Source organism: Liolophura sinensis, chromosome 4, assembly GCF_032854445.1.
Source record: "Liolophura sinensis isolate JHLJ2023 chromosome 4, CUHK_Ljap_v2, whole genome shotgun sequence".
Lineage (NCBI taxonomy): Eukaryota > Metazoa > Mollusca > Polyplacophora > Chitonida > Chitonidae > Liolophura > Liolophura sinensis.
Window position 1 is genome coordinate 13,535,885 of NC_088298.1, and position 19,019 is coordinate 13,554,903.

Genomic DNA, 19,019 nt, shown 5'->3' on the forward strand with positions numbered 1-19,019 from the left:
ATTTTATAAGCACTGCTACCATTTTGATGACGGGTCACATGACTAACAATGGGTTGCAGCTCTTTCCAGCTGGAGACTGTGGGTAATACGTCATGAAATGTAAAATTATGACGGTGACTCAACAAGAAACTACGACTGAGTACGGTACCCATCGGACAGCTTCCAGTCAAATTTCATAACATCTCTTACAGTACACCAGTGATCATGGCCTAGAGTTGGCACAGGTTTTGTGCTCCCATGTACATGTTGGCTAAGCTTAACAAGGGCTGTTTTTGCATTAGCCTGGGCTCAAATGATCTGGTAGAGCTCTGGAGTGTTACATTAATCTGATAACAACAATGCTCCGAGGCCGGTAAATTATTGATATGTTTTAGAAGCTTGACGGGCAAGCAGATCTTTACACAAATTGCATGTAGGTCTACTGCATGCAGAATATTTACAGCAGCCCATGTTTAATCAGACTTTCTGACAAAAGCATTGTACATGTGCAAGTACTTGGCATGGAGACTGAATGTACTTTAGACCTGGTGTTGATTGTCACGTGTTTGAATCTAGCTCTCGGTGGTTTGGCAGCTACAGGCCAGGTGGTTAATCAGGTATATCTATATGGTAAAATCAGCAGATTTCAACCAGGGAGCTATCCAGTTTCCTACATCCATTAATCCTGATATATTTTTGAGTATGGAGTTAAATCAAATAAATAACAAATACAGTATACGGTGCATTTCCAACACTGGCGTTTGCTCCAGGGCTTTGCTCTAGACAGGAATCAGGCAACTAGATTCTCCTCTTGACTTTGCTAAACCAAAACTAGGGGAATCTGTTTGGACTCCTGTAATATAAGCCACATTCAACTTCATATCTTTTTTACAACAGAAAACAAATTGTTTTAGATCATTAAAGTAAGGTCTGGCAGCAACCTGCGGATGGTCGTGGGTTTCCCTTGGGCTCTGCCCAGTTTCCACCCACCATAATGCTGGCCACTGTCATATCAGTGAAATATTCTTGAGTACGGCGTAAAACACCAATCAAATAAATAAATAAATTAAAGTATATAACATGGAATCTCCAAAATCTATTTGTGGATGCCTGCAAAGCAATCTACGGGAATTCATTTCGATTCAGGTGAAATATGATGAAAATGAAGTCCTGTCTTCTAGGGATTAAAAAATCCATCAGAATAGAGCATCCAGATAACAGCATCATGACTGTCCATAACTGCACACATGTACATGTATCTTCAGAACAGGGCATGCAGATAACAGCATTATCACCTGACCACAAATTGACTACCTCCAAAGCCATCGTCATCAATCAAACTAAAACAGGATACATAAAACACTTCTGCACACTCAATCATGCACCGACTCTCAACGGAAATCAATGTCCAACTGTAGAAACAATGCATCACAAAAGAATCCATTTTCCAGTTGCTACACCCAGCCTGGCAGGGTTTGGTCACTTCCACTAGAGCTGGAGCACGTCTCCATGTTCAACTCAGACATTTATCAATATTCCATAATCAATGCTAGATACAGACTGAAGAATAACCGCAGACATTTATCGATGTTCAATAACAATAAGGCCCCTCAGAATATATGTTGCAAAACTATGCAGAGACGATAGACTGGACTATCCTCAGTCACATCCTGAATAAAACAGTTGTAGCAGAACAGGAGCACTTTCAATACATGTACATTACTGAGGTATCCGCCTGATTCGAGGCTGACACTCAAGCCATTAGGCCACTCATGCCGTCCAATAGTACAGAGTAAAAATGGCTTCTAATGATACAGAAAAAGAAACTCTAAATTGAACATTAAGGATTTAAGGGAAATGAATGATTCATGGAATAAAGATGGCAGTTATATCCAAAAAAAAAAAAATGTTTGAGGCATTTTATACATGTAACCGATCTACATGAGTTTCATATACTTTTCGTCAATGTTATGTAATTCAGGAGTAATGATGGAAAACCTACATTAACCAGTATGGTACGTGCAATTACTGTAAGATAGTAAATATGTCCCTCCTGACCCCCCCCCCCCACCCCCCACCCCCCACCAAACTAATTTATTAACTTCTGTGATGTCAGCTTGAAACATACATAAAAAGATACCACAAAACCAACATTATGTTTTTTATAAAAAAAATCAAGAAAAGCCCCAAAAAAAAGCAGAACAAGGCATTCAGAGAATACCGCTAGCTTGCCTGATGGAGCAGTTTGTAAAACTGCATAATGTTCAAGTCACGTGATACATTCAAATATGGACCTCTAAACCAAAAAAACGCAAAACGGCTGAAATTGTCATACACAGATATTATCATCTAATTATATAGTGCTAAGATCTTGTCATTAAATCGACAAGAAAGACCAAAATTACTGCTACAACGATCGCAAAGCAGTCACTTTATATGAGTTGCAAATCATTGCGGTGCTAAAAGACACTGTGAGGAGATAGTGCACAACTTTACCACAGAGGTCTTTGATATGCAAATTGCAAACTGCATTTGGCATATCCATGTGCAATGGTGGGCAATTTGCAACCCTGTGAACAGCTGAGCAAAATGATGAGCTATGAGGTAAAAGACTTGATCTTTGACATGCAAAGATTGGCTAGATCTGTGTACTATGGGTGGCCACTCCAACCCTATGATTAGCTAAAAACTTTAACCAAACTGGACACCGACACCGCCACTGACAGCATCTGGTCCCCCGCTCAGAATAATGCTCCTTACTTCGTAAGGCAAGCTATAGAAAGGGTCACTATTGAGGCATGTTTTACATGTCTAACAAATGCTCTATTTTAAGCATATTTTCTACCAATGCTCAGAAATATTCAGAAATGGCATACTCGAAATGTGGCATCAGCTTAGCAACAATGTTCTATTTACATGTATTTATTTGATTGGTGTTTTACGCTGTACTCAAGAATATTTCACTTATACGACGGTGGCCATGATTATGGTGACAGAAAACCAACGAGCCCGGGGGAAACCCACAACTGTCTGCAGGTTGGCAACAATGTTGTTTTGACAGCTGTCATTATTGACAGCACAGCAGTCTACCCTAATTTCCAGATTAACTGCAATTATGCTGCTGCCTCAAGAAAACTTCAATAGATTACAGCCAATTTTAAGCGTTTACAATCATGACATCACTTAGCAGATATTTTCCCTAAACACCTACTTCGTTTTTTTCTGACAGAGTGGATTCCTAAAGGTCGGTTGACATCTTTGGTCAATTCCATGCGACAGGTGTTACATTCAAATTGTTGTTTTCTTCATTCAGTTCTCAAATAAAGAGTTAAAACTTTAAGGACAATTCCATTCTTAACACAGTAAGAAATGGCCATCCTATGGGATATATCAAGAGAGCAAAAGTTATTACAAGACATCAACCAATCATAATAGAGGCTAGTTTGCCTAGTGTGATGGGTGCTACATACAAAAATCATTGATAACGCATCATTCTGATGTCTTTAATGATCCCTGTGATTTGTGGTAAGACTGACCCTTAGTTTTAATCTTGAAGATTACTTGAGTGGATACTGTTTATGCGACAATACAAGCTTAGAGAGACATAGATCTAGTATTAGCCCTGGCGAATCAAAACCATCAGAATGATGGGTGCTACAGATCTTGTGATGGATGCTACATGCTTGAAACTTTGCCATCTAAATTTACCTGAAAAGTGAAAGAAGACAACCAGGCAGCACATTCACGGATGAAATAAACTTGTTTCAATGATGTAACTTATTTTCCAAAAAATAGCTTTTCTGAGTGATTATGCTGGTTGCCTGAACTCCTGTATCATTACAGTCTGTCACTGTGTCTTTCCCAATCTGCGTCTGAATGTTTCCAACAAAACATACATATAGTTTTCATAATCGCCTAGTTGTCCCTATAACTAATGAATTGCTAGGTGTTTACATCTAAGTTGGTGTGAACTTTTCTGTCCTTGACTCCAAATAAACACAGTTTAACTTACTGAAATCTCGCGAAATTCAAGTGTTTAGCGAGTAGGGATAACGCATTAGGAATGCCCATCACTTTACACTATGCTAGTAGAGATCTCTTGATTATTTTTTTCCTTTATATTCATGCTTAACAAGGCATCAGGTACTTTAAAGGAGAAGAAAACTTAACTATCAAAAAAAAATACCACTGAAAAGAGTATGCATTTCCTCGCAGGTGCATGCCATGAAAAAACTCTAATATGTATCTCAAGTTGATAAATTATAAATAAAGTCAGCGCTAAAATCCACTGTGGGCGACTCAATTTTGCCTAAGAACTAGTCCTGAAGTCTTCTGTGTTAGGAGGATGTATTGCTGTCGGAAGGCAGATGGTTAATATTCCAGTATCAGTTCATAACTATTGAGTACACTTATGTCATACTGAGAAATTCAGTGTCCATGTGAGGCAACATGCCTTTCCACAATCTGTTGCCCCTACTTGCAAAATTTTGTTGCTCTCACAAGATTTCCACGAAACCTGAATATAGGTTATTGCATTCTTCTATGTATTTGTTGCTGTTAGATTTGCTTATATGGAGCAATCTCTACTTTTCATAAACCTGTATCTTTGAACTTGATCGACTTAACATTACTAGATGTTTTTTCACTTGAAAATTGTTTTAAAAATTTTTTTTCTTTATTTTTACTGTTTAGTTTGCATTTAAATTTCCAACTAATGAAAGATAGTTTCCTTTTATGACAAGGCCCTAATGTTAATACAGTCTACAAGTAGAAATTTCTTTTTGAATTCAGAGCTAGGACCACCACAGGTTAACTATTAAAACCGCACAGAAGATCTTGACATGCAATGTTCAGATTGCATACGGGGTACTTCATGTGTTCTAATTGGTCAGTAGCAACAACACATCTTTATAAGGTGCCATTAATATTTACAGCAAATTCAAATTTGCTTCGGGGCCTCCGTGGGTCACCAATGCGGTCGCTGTGAGTTCAGCATTATAGTATTTTTGCCCAGTTTCCACCCACTATAATGTTGGCCGCCGTCATATAAGTGAAATATTCTCGAGTACCGTGTAAAACACCAATCAAATAAATAAATAAAATTCTAATTTGCTTCTTATGCCAATGATCAGACTGAACAGGTCAGATCATGTGATCTGTGACTAGAAATAAGAAAAACAACTTCACAGTGTAAATGTTTTCTTCAAGCGGACATGACAAAGAGAGACATTTTTATATGTATATTTTTATAACCCAAATTGTAACAGCTGCTACATAATAATTTAGAAATTTTAATCATAAAATTCAAAAAATAAAGTGAAATTCATTCACGTTTACTGAGTTTTTTTTTTCAAAAACCTTCACCAAGGAGTCTAAAAAGAAACAGACAAATGTTTGAAAAGATAAGCACAAGAGTCAAATATCTGGTGTTTCAATTTTTGTGAATTTCTTGAAATCAACACTCCCAATATCAGGCCTCACAGATGGCGATACAAGTTTGAAAATTAGCATAAGTGAACAAGTTCCATGAAAGTGACCCTTCACACTAATGAACGATGCTTGCGGATAAAATGGGCTGAGAAATCATCATGATGAGAGTGTCAAATAGTGACGGGGGACTGACGCGAACACTGGCTATATAGATGCCTTCCCTTACTTCTAAAAACAATGATAAATTACTCCTCGTGCTTTAAACAAGTCTCTGCAGATCACAACTAGCTGTGTTGTAATTCACAGAACAAGGTTAGACACGTACAAATTCAAGCTCATCCTATTTTACTAGCCTTCTGTAAAATCAATAACATGAGATGAACAATTACAGCACGTACAAGGCTTTCCCTGGTGCCGTGATTCTACCACCCTGCAAGCGCCGCAGAATAGATGTAGTATTTCTGTCATTGCCATTATTGCTAGAATTGAATAACTCGAGAGAAAATAATTGCTGTGAACCCAGCCTTCTAATTCTACTACGCTGGACAACGCATGTTTAAGTGACATATTTGTCAGTGTTTTCATTCTTACATGCTATAGGCCTAGGCCTACCTACACGAATCATCTGCATCCTGCCTAAATGATATATATTCTGATAAGAAGTGAAACTGCACATGACAAAGCTGGACGCCCAGCTTAACTTTGGGCTACATGAGTCTTTGACTATATGGTACACAGCCTGATGCTGAGCGTTGTCGCTTAGGCCATGATATAGTAGCCTAGGTTGAGCCTAATTAAATTAATGCATTAGAGAGTTCGAAAGCTCCGATGAATTTTGATTTGTTAGCATTCATCTGCAAGCATGCATCGTAGTTTTCGCAGTGATGTCCAGCGCTCTGTTTCGTCACAACACAACAGTGCTGATGAACTACATAACACAACGCAAAACTGCGAAAACACTGAATGTGTCAACACCATTATGATAACGACTTGGCCTACCCGAGCCGCCATCTTGGTATGATCGGCGAGTCCTCCCACAGAACGATTCTGTTGGCGGAAATTTCCTGCACCGTGCACAGCACAACTTCTGTAACTTTCAATCCAGGCTCTGCGATCTGTGCAGTTTTACCACTGCTCTTATCAGCGACTTCTACGGCTTAAAATCACACCATTTCAATGAAATCACTCCGTTATCGATGTCAGAAGCCGACACGCTGTCCTAAAATGACGTAGTGGCAAAGGGGGAGTTCCCGATGAAACACGCAGGCGGCTGTATGTACGAAAGTAGGTTAAGTTATTTATAGCCGTGAACGCGTTCTAGGATTCTCCAACCTGTCTTGCCTCGGGATTCCCATCCGACATCGCTCAACCAGTGTATGTTTGAATGATGAATACTATGGTCATATATTATGAGAAAAATTATATTGACAACAAACTACTGAGATTCTTGCACACTAATGAAAATTTTTGTCTCGGCAAATGTCATCAGTCAGACTAAAAATGTAAAACCTAAGGCAGGCATAACTGACTTAAAGTTGCACACGTCGGCTACAGTCACATGGAAAGAGTTGGCGGGCAGATGACAGCGGAGCTAACCCCCCCCCCCCCCCCCCCACACACACACACACACCACACACACACACACACACACACAACACACACACACACACTTCCCCCGGTGTCATTATACCCTGCATGACATCTCTGGCATGCACAGGCACTTGGGATACCATCCTAGGATACCATGACATATTGTAATAGCTTCAAACATGCTTCAAAGAACTTCGACATGCAACAACTTTCCCATACTCCTTAAAGTTCATATGCCGCTCCCCTGGCTCACTTTACATGGTGACAGTGATATAAAGCATTATTCCATGTTTAACGAAATACCAGGTGGCGTTTCAATGTGTAAACTTGCGGCTGAGAATAACGCTTTATTTTTTGCTGAGGTCTACGCTTGCTTATTGGCTCAGACGGTGACAGGGGCCCTGTGAGACACAGGGTCCCAATCACAGACCTGCCGCTGGTAACTCCGAATCATCTGACTTGGCTGAGGTGAGGATCGAGTACTTTCGGTTTGCAAAAATGTCCCTAAAACTTTATTTTCTCGTCTCAGTTTTATGCCTTATTGGCACTCAGGCTGCGAGAGTTGTCCAGCTGATGGAAAAGAAGAGGGTCGACCAAATGGCAATCGACTGGGTGGAGATACAAGGTAAGACAAGATGTGACGGTTAGCGATTTTGACCATGACAGCTGACGTGATTGTGAACGGACGGTTCACACAGTCCAGGCTTTTTAGGCTGAAAACTGCTAACAGATTCGGTGTACTGTTCAAAACGAGAAACATGTGTGGTGTCTGAATAAGCCGAGTAAGCATTTCAGGAAACGAAAACGACGTCGTGGTAATGGCAGTTCTCAGTCTTCTTCTGCTTGCACTTTCGGTTTTGGTGCACATCTCGCATAGCCGGTTTGTCGGCCCAACGGCGCCGTTAGCCGCTACCATAAAACCTGACTCGTCTCAACCTGCATGAACTTGGGAGATTCTTGAAATGCCAACTCGACTTATTACCTGTTAATGTTTATTTGTCTCAGTTTTGATTGATAATCCTGGCGAGTGATTTTTACTTCCTGGTTTAAGGCGTTGGTAGAGCGTCCGCTTCGGGACCGGTAGATCCAGCATCAATCCTTGATCGAGTCACACCTAAGACTTTAAAAGAGGAAGTTGTAACTTCCTCGCTTGGCCTTCAGCATGAAGGGGATAGTGCAATGACTGGTTGACCTGTATCAGTATAATGGCTCGGGCGGGGCTCCTTGGCTTACTTGCCTTCGGTAAGTCGTCTCAGTGAAGCAGCACTAAATAAAAGAGCAGTGGAAATCTGTCCTGCAACAAGGAGGCACATTACACGTACATGCACACTAAGGATTCCTTTGTCGTCATATGACTGAAAAATTGTTGAGCATGACGTTAAACCCCAAGCACTCACTCATTCACTCCTGGTTTAGGCTGTGTTTTCCTTCATGACTTGAGAGTGGTTAGCTCTGCCTAGTGTTACCTCCACGCAGAAGAGTTCCACAGCAGCATATATAAGAGCGTGTTTGCCGTGAAACGAGAGGTGCCCTCCAGACCTCATGACGATAACATTGGTCTTGGTACCATTAGAAGTATACCAACCAATGCTGACGGCATTATACAGCAGTTTAGTGCAACTTGTCCAGTTAGTCTGTCCAACAGGCTTCTGGTTAAAACAGCAGTAGAGTTTGGGATTATTGCTATGCAGTGCGTACCACTTTTTGCTGTAAACCTGCGTGGTTTGGACTATTCTCAACTCTGCCATTCTAATCGCAGCAGAGTATGGTTACCTCTTGGATCAGATAAACCTGTTGAATATACATGTACAGTGTTAAATTCAGACCTGATTAGTTTAGGCTTTTCTCAGTCCTACTATTGTAACAGCAGTTGACTAGGTATTTCCGCAGAGAACTTTCAGGGACTGACTGCAAATTAACCTGGTCGGGTATTCTATTGTACTCAGCCTAAGAGCGGGCAAACCCGATTTTGTAAAAGGCAGTTGTAAAAGACATTTTACCTGTTTGTTCGGTGTGTGAGAATATTTTGATGTAACTCAGGTGTGCATGAGCAGATAAAGCTGATCTCTGGTGTCGGCCATTGAGCGGACAGCTAAGGGGCTTAAATGGGGAATCTGTGATCGGTGCTGCAATCAGGCTGTTGTAGAGATGCCGGGGTCCTTATCTTTGGTCTGCGACCAGGCCCTGGAACTGTGAGGCTGTGACCATGCAGGCTGCAAATTTGTTTGGCTTTGAACAGGCTGCAGGGTTGCTTGGCTATGACCAGGCTGCGAAAGGGAGGCTGTGGAGCTGTGACGGAGGTGCTGTGGGGCCCTGTACAGGTTAACGAGGAGGGTCAGCAATCAAGCCACCCTGCAGTTGTAAACAGTGTTGTGATGCACTTTAGATGAGAAATGTAACTCTTATTTATTTTGAATACATGCAATATTTATTTCAGTTATTTGTTAACTGATTTATTTCAGTTATTTGTTGTATGTGTTCGGTTTCATGTAACGACTAACTAAACTAGGCCAACACATTACAACCACATACACAAGCATCCTGCAGTATTCTACATCTTTGCTTTTTTTATATTTGTTTTCTGTGAGCGCAAATACAAATACAAAATGGAGAAGTGTAGCCATGTGAGCGACCTAGACGCATGTGTATGACAAATCGCCGTTCTCAGCAGCAAATGCAAATTTAAATAACAAACAATACTCTCAGTTCCTTTCTACATGTTGTAGCAAAGGACTGCACCCTGACGTGTTGTGTGTAAGCTCTAATCATTCATCATTTGTGCCAGCTCAGTGAAGGTCACTGGACACGAGACCACAACCGATATGCATATCACACCAGACCTATATATATAGCTACCGGTATGTAGTCTCCATGTGATTACCTTTAGTACTTAAGCTGTCAATTTTAAATTCTTTACACTTGACCTGGCAGAGATTTGAACTTTTGTTGACTTTTACATCCTAGCCTGGCATGATGACACCACTGTAGTTGTAAATAGATAAGAAATATATTGAAATATATATATATATGTATATAAGCTGGTGTATATATTGAGACAACCAATGTAAATATTTGGTTATTTATTATTTTTCCAGAAGCGATTCCAATCCAGTCAGAGTCTACTAGTGGAACAGGCTGCAAGTGTATAAGCAATCAGTGCGGTTGCTGTGCCCACCTGAGTGTGCCCGTAGTGAAGCTGGATGATACAGGTGAGATAGTACTGGTATTATCAATATCCAGGTGAGGTAGCACAGGTATTATCAACATCCAGGTGAGGTAGCACTGGTATTGTCAATATCCAGGTGAGATAGTACAGATATTATCAACATCCAGGGGATTTAATACAGGTATTATCAACATACAGGTGAGGTAGCACAGGTATTATCAACATCCAGGTTAGATAGTACAGATATTATCAACATCCAGGGGATTTAATACAGGTATTATCAACATACAGGTGAGGTAGCACAGGTATTATCAACATCCAGGTTAGATAGTACAGATATTATCAACATCCAGGGGATTTAATACAGGTATTATCAATATCCAGGTGAGGTAGCACAGGTATTATCAACACCCAGGTGAGGTAGTAGAACCAAGCCACCCAGACAGAATACATGAGGGTAACACTGAGCTGGCTAGCAAGTAGGCATTATCAACATCCAGGTTAGATAGTACAGGTATTATCAGCATCCAGGTGAGATAATATAGATATGATCCATATACAGGTGAGGTAGTATAGATATGATCCATATCCAGGTGAGGTAGTATAGATATGATCCATATCCCCGTGAGGTAGTATGGAGAAGATTCAAATCCAGGTGAGGTAGTATAGATACAATTCAGATCGAGGTGAGGTAGTATAGATATAATTCCAATGTAGGTGAGGTAGTATAGATATGATCCATATCCCCCTGAGGTAGTATGGAGAAGATTCAAATCCAGGTGAGGTAGTATGGAGAAGATTCAAATCAAGGTGAGGGAGTATAGATACAATTCAAATCCAGGTGAGGTAGTATAGATATGATCCATATCCCAGTGAGGTAGTATGGAGAAGATTCAAATCCAGGTGAGGTAATATAGATACAATTCAAATCCAGGTGAGGGAGTATAGATATAATTCAAATCTAGGTGAGGTAGTATAGATATGATCCATATCCCCGTGAGGTAGTATGGAGAAGATTCAAATCCAGGTGAGGTAGTATGGAGAAGATTCAAATCAAGGTGAGGGAGTATAGATACAATTCAAATCCAGGTGAGGTAGTATAGATATGATCCATATCCCCGTGAGGTAGTATGGAGAAGATTCAAATCCAGGTGAGGTAGTATGGAGAAGATTCAAATCCAGGTGAGGTAGCATAGATATAATTCAAATCGAGGTGAGGTAGTATAGATATGATCCATATCCCCGTGAGGCAGTATGGAGAAGATTCAAATCCAGGTGAGGGAGTATAGATACACTCAAATCCAGGTGAGGTAGTATAGATATGATTCAAATCCAGGTGAGGTAGTATGGAGAAGATTCAAATCCAAGTGAGGTAGTATAGATGCAATTCAAATCCAGGTGAGGTAGTATAGATATGATTCAAATTCAGGTGAGGTAGTATGGAGAAGATTCAAATCCAGGTGAGGGAGTATAGATACAATTCATTTCCAGGTGAGGTAGTATAGATATGATTCAAATCCAGGTGAGGTAGTATGGAGAAGATTCAAATCCAGGTGAGGTAGTATAGATATGATTCAAATCCAGGTGAGGGAGTATAGATACAAGTCAAATCCAGGTGAGGTAGTATAGATATGATTCAAATCCAGGTGAGGGAGTATAGATACAATTCAAATCTAGGTGAGGTAGTATTGATATGATTCAAATTCAGGTGAGGTAGTATAGATACAATTCAAATTCAGGTGAGGTAGTATAGATATAATTCAAATCCAGGTGAGGTAGTATAGATTCAATTCAAATCAAGGTGAGGTAATATGATATTTTAGAAAATAAACTTTACATTGTGAGAGTGAATATGTGTGTCTTTTATTTCTTAAATATGCAGTTTAGGATGTGTCCCAAGAGATAAAGTAACATGAAAGCTTGGCTTGAAATTGTAGTTTTTTCAAAGATCCCAGCGATCAGTCTTGAAATTAAAAATCCTGCAGTCGTGAACTGATAGCTGCCAAAACAGTTCTGTAGGAAGAAGATCCTCCATGAGGAATGCTAAGCTGGTCCAGCATAGCCAGGAAGTTCATGTTGTTTCCGAAAGTTTCCAACCATTCTTGATCGGATAAAATAGAGGGGTAATTAACAGGTATGAATTATACCTCAAACGTGAATTTTGTAAACAAAATTTGGCATAGCCGTATTTCCGTTAAAATCTAAATGATAATTTGCAGGTGGATACGCTAGCTGCTGGATCTGTGCTCCAGCAGTAATTGTAGCTAGCAACCTCCATCTGTGTTCTAAAATCCCTCTGATGTTCTGCATCATGGGGAAATATTCTTATTTTTCCAGTCCACAGTTCAGAATTGTGATAATGTGGAATGTTCTATCTAATATGACTTCATATTATACTTACGCAGTCAGCGCTACCATATTTTGACTGTCAAATTTGCTTCGGTGTCTTCATTACAAATTGTGTCATTATGATGCCTCTCAACATTATCATATTTTGATTGGTAGAATCTTCTATGTTTTGTTCATCACAGATTGTGTGAACATGACTTACCTGTGTTACCTGTCCACCATAGCATATTTTGATTCTGTTGAATGTTCTCTATTTTATTCTAGGCTGTGTCAACGTGACTTACCTGCCCAGTCCACAATACGGAATTTCTTTCACCTTTTCTCTGGATGGAACAATTATTTTTAAATACACAGTGTCAGGTGAGTCATCTATCATTATACTGTGTCATAGGGATCATCTACAGTTAGACTTTGTTATATGAGTAATTTGCAGTCATACTATGCCTGAGTCATTCACATACAGTGTCAGGTGAGTCATTTACAGCTACAAATTGTAATGTTATGACATTCTTACAGTAAAGACATGTTTTTGTGTACATTGATAAGACTTTAATCTGCCTTCAACAATAGAGAGCTCTCCTTGTGTACTTTTACTGCATAATGATTGGGGAAAATGCAGATGTCAAAGTTGTACAAGTTTGTTCTGTTACTGTACAAATACTAGTCAAAAGACGTGACAACAAAACATTGTTGTGACAACATATATGTTGTGCCAGGTGAGTCATTTACAGTTACACCATGTTGTAATGAGTCTTTTAAAGCTACATGTACATGTATACTGTGTCAGGTGAGTCATTTTCAGTTATTCTGTGCCAGTTGAGTCATTTACAGCTACACAGTCATTCTCCTTACAGCAAGTCTCACTCTTTATGCTTGCTTTAAATCACTGCCACCAATAGACAGGCTGACCAACATCGCCTCACCACTGGTGTTCTCATGGTGAACTACATAATCAGCATTCGTCTACAAAAATGGGTTCAGGTGTTAGAAAGCATGTTTATATTATAACCAAAGGTTGAGGCAGAGTTTTAATTGTTTCTGACCTCACTTCCTGTCTCGTCACTGTGACCTCATTGACCTCAGTGTTGTTCAAGATTTGTGTGCAGAATTTGCTAGTGGTGGCAGTGATGTAAAACGAATGAAGAGAGCAACACGTGCGCTGTAAGGATTATGTTACTCAGTGTCAGGTGAGTCATTTACAGTTTACACTGTGTCAGGTGAGTCATTTACAGTTTTCACTGTGCCAGGCCAGTCATTTACAGTTTTATGTAAACTGTACATCGCCACAATATGGCTGAAACATTAGTGATGTGGCTTTAAGCCATAATCATTCATTCTACAATTACGCTGTGTCAGGGGAGGCCTCTACAGTTTAAACTGTGTCAGGTGAATCATTTACAGTTTACACTGTTTCATGTGAGTCATTTACAGTTTACACTGTGTCATGTGAGTTATTTACAGTTTACGCTGTGTCAGGTGAGTCATTCACAGTTTACACTGTGTCATGTGAGTTATGTACAGTTTACACTGTGTCAGGTGAGTTATTTACAGTTTACGCTGATTCATGTGAGTCATTTACAGTTTACACTGTGTCATGTGAGTTATTTACAGTTTACACTGTGTCAGGTGAGTCATTCACAGTTTACACTGTGTCATGTGAGTTATTTACAGTTTACACTGTCAGGTGAGTTATTTGCAGTTTATGCTGTTTCATGTGAGTTTTTTACAGTTTACACTGTGTCATGTGAGTTATTTACAGTTTACGCTGTGTCAGGTGAGTCATTTACAGTTTACACTGTGTCATGTGAGTCATTCACAGTTTACACTGTGTCATGTGAGTCATTATGCTCATAATATCAGCAGCAATATCTCACCATGCTTCCATTCATTGTACTCGCTGATAAAACAAAGGCCCAATCTCTGTTAAAACAGATTTGATACCGGTAACCAGTTACATGTCATAGAGCCAATATATATGACAACATGACTCCACATGTGAACTGGGCAAGACAACAGAGCAGGAGATTAATGAAGAAATTCCAACATTAGTAAACTAGAAGCCTTTCAGAGAGCTGGTCGGGAAAGTTGAGGGGCATTGAAAAAAGATAGGTTTGAGTGTGTGCCATGTGACAGACAGTGGACAGATTTGGATCAAACATTCAAGTCTAAACTGAAACTAGAATTTTGTGTTGGCCAGATGATTTCGCAAAACCATATACCATTCTTGTTGGGATGATTCAACCATCATGTATTTATTTATTTATTTATTTGATCGGTGTTTTACGCCGTACTCAAAAATATTTCACTTATACGACGGCGGCCAGCATTATGGTGGGAGGAAACCGGGCACAGCCCAGGGGAAACCCACGACCATCCGCACGTACGGCCGGAGAGGAAGCCAGCATGAGCTGGACTTGAACTCACAGCGACTGCATTGGTGAGAGGCTCCTGGGTCATTACGCTGCACTAGTGCGCTGAATCACTGCGCCCCTTCAATCTTGAGTGTATGATGGCCAGTTGATACATTGATGTTGACATCAGATTTGCTCAACATTGATGTTGACAACAGATTTGCTCAACATTGATGTTGACAGCAGATTTCTCAGCATTGATGTTGACAGCAGATTTGCTCAGCATTGATGTTGACTGCAGATTTGCTTAACATCCAGTCACCGTACATGTATCCTAAGCCGACTGTCCGACCAGGATGGGAAGACAATTTAAGGTTAGCATGTGACTGTACTGTACTATATCTGTATGTCACATGTTGGAAAAAATTAATCAGTGAGTTACTCTTTGTCAGTGATTTAATCTGGTTTGTCAGTTGTTTACTTTAATTTGTCAGTGGTTTACTCTGGCTTGTCAGTGGTTTACTCTCATTTGTCGGTGGTTTACTCTGGCTTGTCAGTGGTTTACTCTGGCTTGTCGGTGGTTTACTCTGGCTTGTCAGTGGTTGACTCTGGCTTGTCAGTGGTTTACTCTGGTTTGTCAGTGGTTTACTATGGTTTGACAGTGATTTACACTGGTTTGTCGGTGGTTTACTCTGGCTTGTCAGTGGTTTACTCTCGTTTGTCAGTGGTTACTTTAATTTGTCGGTGGTTTACTCTGGCTTGTCAGTGGTTTACTCTCATTTGTCGGTGGTTTACTCTGGCTTGTCAGTGGTTTACTCTGGCTTGTCAGTGGTTTACTCTGGCTTGTCAGTGGTTTACTCTCGTTTGTCAGTGGTTACTTTAATTTGTCAGTGGTTTACTATGGTTTGACAGTGATTTACACTGGTTTGTCGGTGATTTACTTTGGTTGCCTCCACACATAAGGCTGGCTTAATCCAGGCAGATGTTTATTTGAACCTGAATTCTGTGAGATGTTTACTTGTAACTAAATCATTTCAAGTGAATCTCAGAAAATTCCAAATCAAATGTCTGTTATTTTCAGCACAAAATCCTCCTCCAGTGTGCTTTGGAATTCCCAAGCTGACCAAGTTGGCTGGCATTTGTCTGCGCTTCTACAACGTAACTTTCACCAAGTCCTCTTTGTCCGCTTGTATCAGACTGGAGGTGAACCTGAAAGGACTTCTCGTTGACAAATTTGAACTGGGCTGCTTTAAAATTCCACCAAGTCAGAAGTTACTTCTCCGCTCAGTGCAGAAGCCGTATGAGTAGGTTTTTTGCCTTTCACAATTTGTTATGATTAAAAATTTTGATGCTGTTAAATACCACACAAATGTGGTAAAGAATATTACGACCTTTGTTAAGATTTCATTGTCATTCTTTTTTTCCTGCAGAATGAGTAGGGTAACACATGTGGTCCTGTCTGTGTTTTGACCTGGTTAGCATGTAGTCCAGGGATATCTATATTTTGACACATTTAGTCCAAGGATATGAATATTTTGACACATATATTTATCTCAAGCATAATAATTAAACTTAGCACTTTGTTTCTGTGCTAACAGTAGAAAAGGCCCATAACTCTGTATATTAGAACCTGAAAAATACATTTTTATACACCTCCTAAATTCCCCAGATCTCTTGAAATCCGTACCTATGGTCGGTGATAATACTTGAAATGGTAAGAGACTTTAATGGTAAGTAAAAGTTAATGCACAGGAAAAGATACAGACAGATCAACATACATGACCTTGACATTATGTGTTGAACTTAGGTTTATTTTGTAATTTTGATAAAGAATGGCGTACACTAAATCAAGTTACATTAAAATATTTTTGTGGAGAGTTCAAGGTGAGAAGGAAGTAAAATCAGCGGCTGTACGTATAAATTTATGAAATGTTCAAAATGAAACATGTCTGTGTATATAGCATTTTTATGCATGGCACTGGGAAAAGTTGATAGGAATGAATAATACTTGTGATTCTGGATGGAATAGAAAAGTCAAGCTTTGAAATATCTCAAGTTCATAGTTTTGTTTCACATATGTAGGCTGATTCCCAGAACCTGCTCTGGGAGGCATTTTGAATATAACAACTCCACAATTACGTAAGGTTTGTCCTATTTGATTTTTGAATTTTTGATTTTTTGCATTCCATGTTAAATTGTTTTGTTGAACTAGATTGGTAGGTATTACATGGCATTAGGTATTACATGGCATTAGATGAAGTTTACTAAGGAATTACATCCAATAATTATCATGGCAGGTTTCATTCTTAGTGTTTAGTTATTAAAGTGTAACTGGATTTATGTAAACTGTATCATAGGTTTAACCAGTGGGGTGTTTCAGTGTCGTTGAGATGCCCTTTTCTGACCAACTTAACATGGGAGAGATCGGGAAATTAGGAGAAAATTGGAAATGAGATGGCCTGATTTCAAATTCTGGCTAAATCTGTGAACGGAATAAAGTGCTTTTTTTTTTATTCTGTTATATGCTTACTGCTTATGTAAAGTGCCTAGCCCTGTGTGAATAGATGGCACTCTAAAATAAATCACATAATACATGTAGTTTGCCAGATTTGAGGTGTTTGTGTGAATGTACGTTACAATGTGACATTGTACAATTCTGTACAACATTATCATTGGGTTTTAGCCTAGATATGTTGCTAAGTAATCGTATTCTTAAATCTCACCAGCAGTCTGAATCTTCCTTAACTTTAGGGGTTTATTCTAAATAATTAAAAGTTATTTTCTGTACACGCTGATGTGGTTGACAGAATGGTTGACGGGACGAATGCTGATCATGATTCAGTCGACATCTGTGATAATCTTCAAGTTAACAACATACCTGGAATTACACCCTTTTGTTGAAACAAAGTGTTTTAGTGTTTGTTAATTTTGTGTTAATTTAAAGATCATTTAAACTGTGGACATACAGTGATCAATATCTTGGACGTTGGTGTACCTATAGATCCACAGACTGGAGCGCTCAGTGCTCCTGGTGGACGTTCTGATTCACCACCTCCCCCCCCCCCCCAAAAAAAAGGTAATGCAGTAAAATATCTTTTCTGATTATAACATTGTGCTTTCAGTTAATATTTTGAGACCCCATGCAATATTGTGCCTTCTATACTATAACACTATACTTTCATTGACCTGAAACTCTGCATTCACTGATCAATGACTGTGCTTGGAGGTCACAAACTGCCATGTGCTTTCTCTGACTCAAATCTGTGCTTTTAGACCTTAACCTGATGTACTCTGTGAATACTACATTTTCCTTTACCCCATGTATTTGCTTCTAAAGTGCTAGAGTGGGCTATGTGGATTATATATTTTGATTATCATATTTACCGTTTCTTAAAAAAAACTTTTGCAGTGTTTATATCAAGTTATAAACTGGATTTGTAAGTTTAACAAGGTCATGCTTCCTTGTGTCACTATAAGTGTTTGATAAAACAAAAAAAATGCTGAAACCAAAGTAACTTGCTTTACGTTTACATAAACGTATATTTTTCTATGTATTTTTAAGAACTTTATGAAATAAAGTACATTTATTCTCGATAAAGATCTGTTGCTTTCTTTATTTTTGTCTTAGAATTGAGCTGCGGTTTTCTATGATTTCTCAACACAGTGTAAGAAGATGGCCAGTGTTTACAAACTGCAGTATATTAACCCTCTAGCAGACCTGACAGGTTGGTGTAATAACACAGCATCCAAGAACATTTGATTTATATGGTAATAGTCAGTTTCAGGAAACCAGACAAGGCACAGTAAACCACAATCCTTCAACGAGTGTTCAATTAATGATTTGTTGCTTAACACAGTGGTCAAGAATGTGACTTTTCTACACGAGGTCGGTCAGGAGATGGAATTCTAGACGTTGTTTTAAAAATAACAGCGAACTTTTCCAAGTGACGGTGCTGATTTTCAACCTTATACCAAGCTCAGGGTATAAATCAGATTGATGGAGGATAGGCGACCTGCACTAAACTTCATGTAAGGTTACCTGAAGAGACTTCGTGCTGTTGAGCAGTTATTGCCAACAAGCAAGTGAAATTTGCATAATAAAGGCTGTTATACATGGTATTACAATAACGTTTTTTTTTTTGGCTCTTCCTGCC

The 19,019-nt window shown here is 39.3% G+C and overlaps 2 protein-coding genes across 2 annotated transcripts in view; one reads left to right on the top strand and one right to left on the bottom strand.

Moving 5' to 3' along the window:
• Window positions 1–6,610, bottom strand: part of LOC135464655 (vesicle-fusing ATPase-like) — a 31,845-nt gene extending 25,235 nt beyond the window's left edge. Inside the window, exon 1 of the mRNA XM_064742138.1 lies at window positions 6,409–6,610. Within this exon, the coding sequence (XP_064598208.1) occupies window positions 6,409–6,420 (12 nt within the window). The 5' untranslated portion in view covers window positions 6,421–6,610. The remainder of the gene's footprint in view (window positions 1–6,408) is intronic.
• An 841-nt stretch (window positions 6,611–7,451) lies between these two features.
• Window positions 7,452–17,026, top strand: LOC135464636 (uncharacterized). Its single transcript, XM_064742094.1, has 4 exons — window positions 7,452–7,624; window positions 10,095–10,208; window positions 12,779–12,874; window positions 15,947–17,026. The coding sequence occupies exons 1-4, from the start codon at window positions 7,498–7,500 to the stop codon at window positions 16,171–16,173; spliced, it is 564 nt and encodes a 187-aa protein (XP_064598164.1). The 5' UTR covers window positions 7,452–7,497; the 3' UTR covers window positions 16,174–17,026.
• Window positions 17,027–19,019: the final 1,993 nt, after the last annotated feature.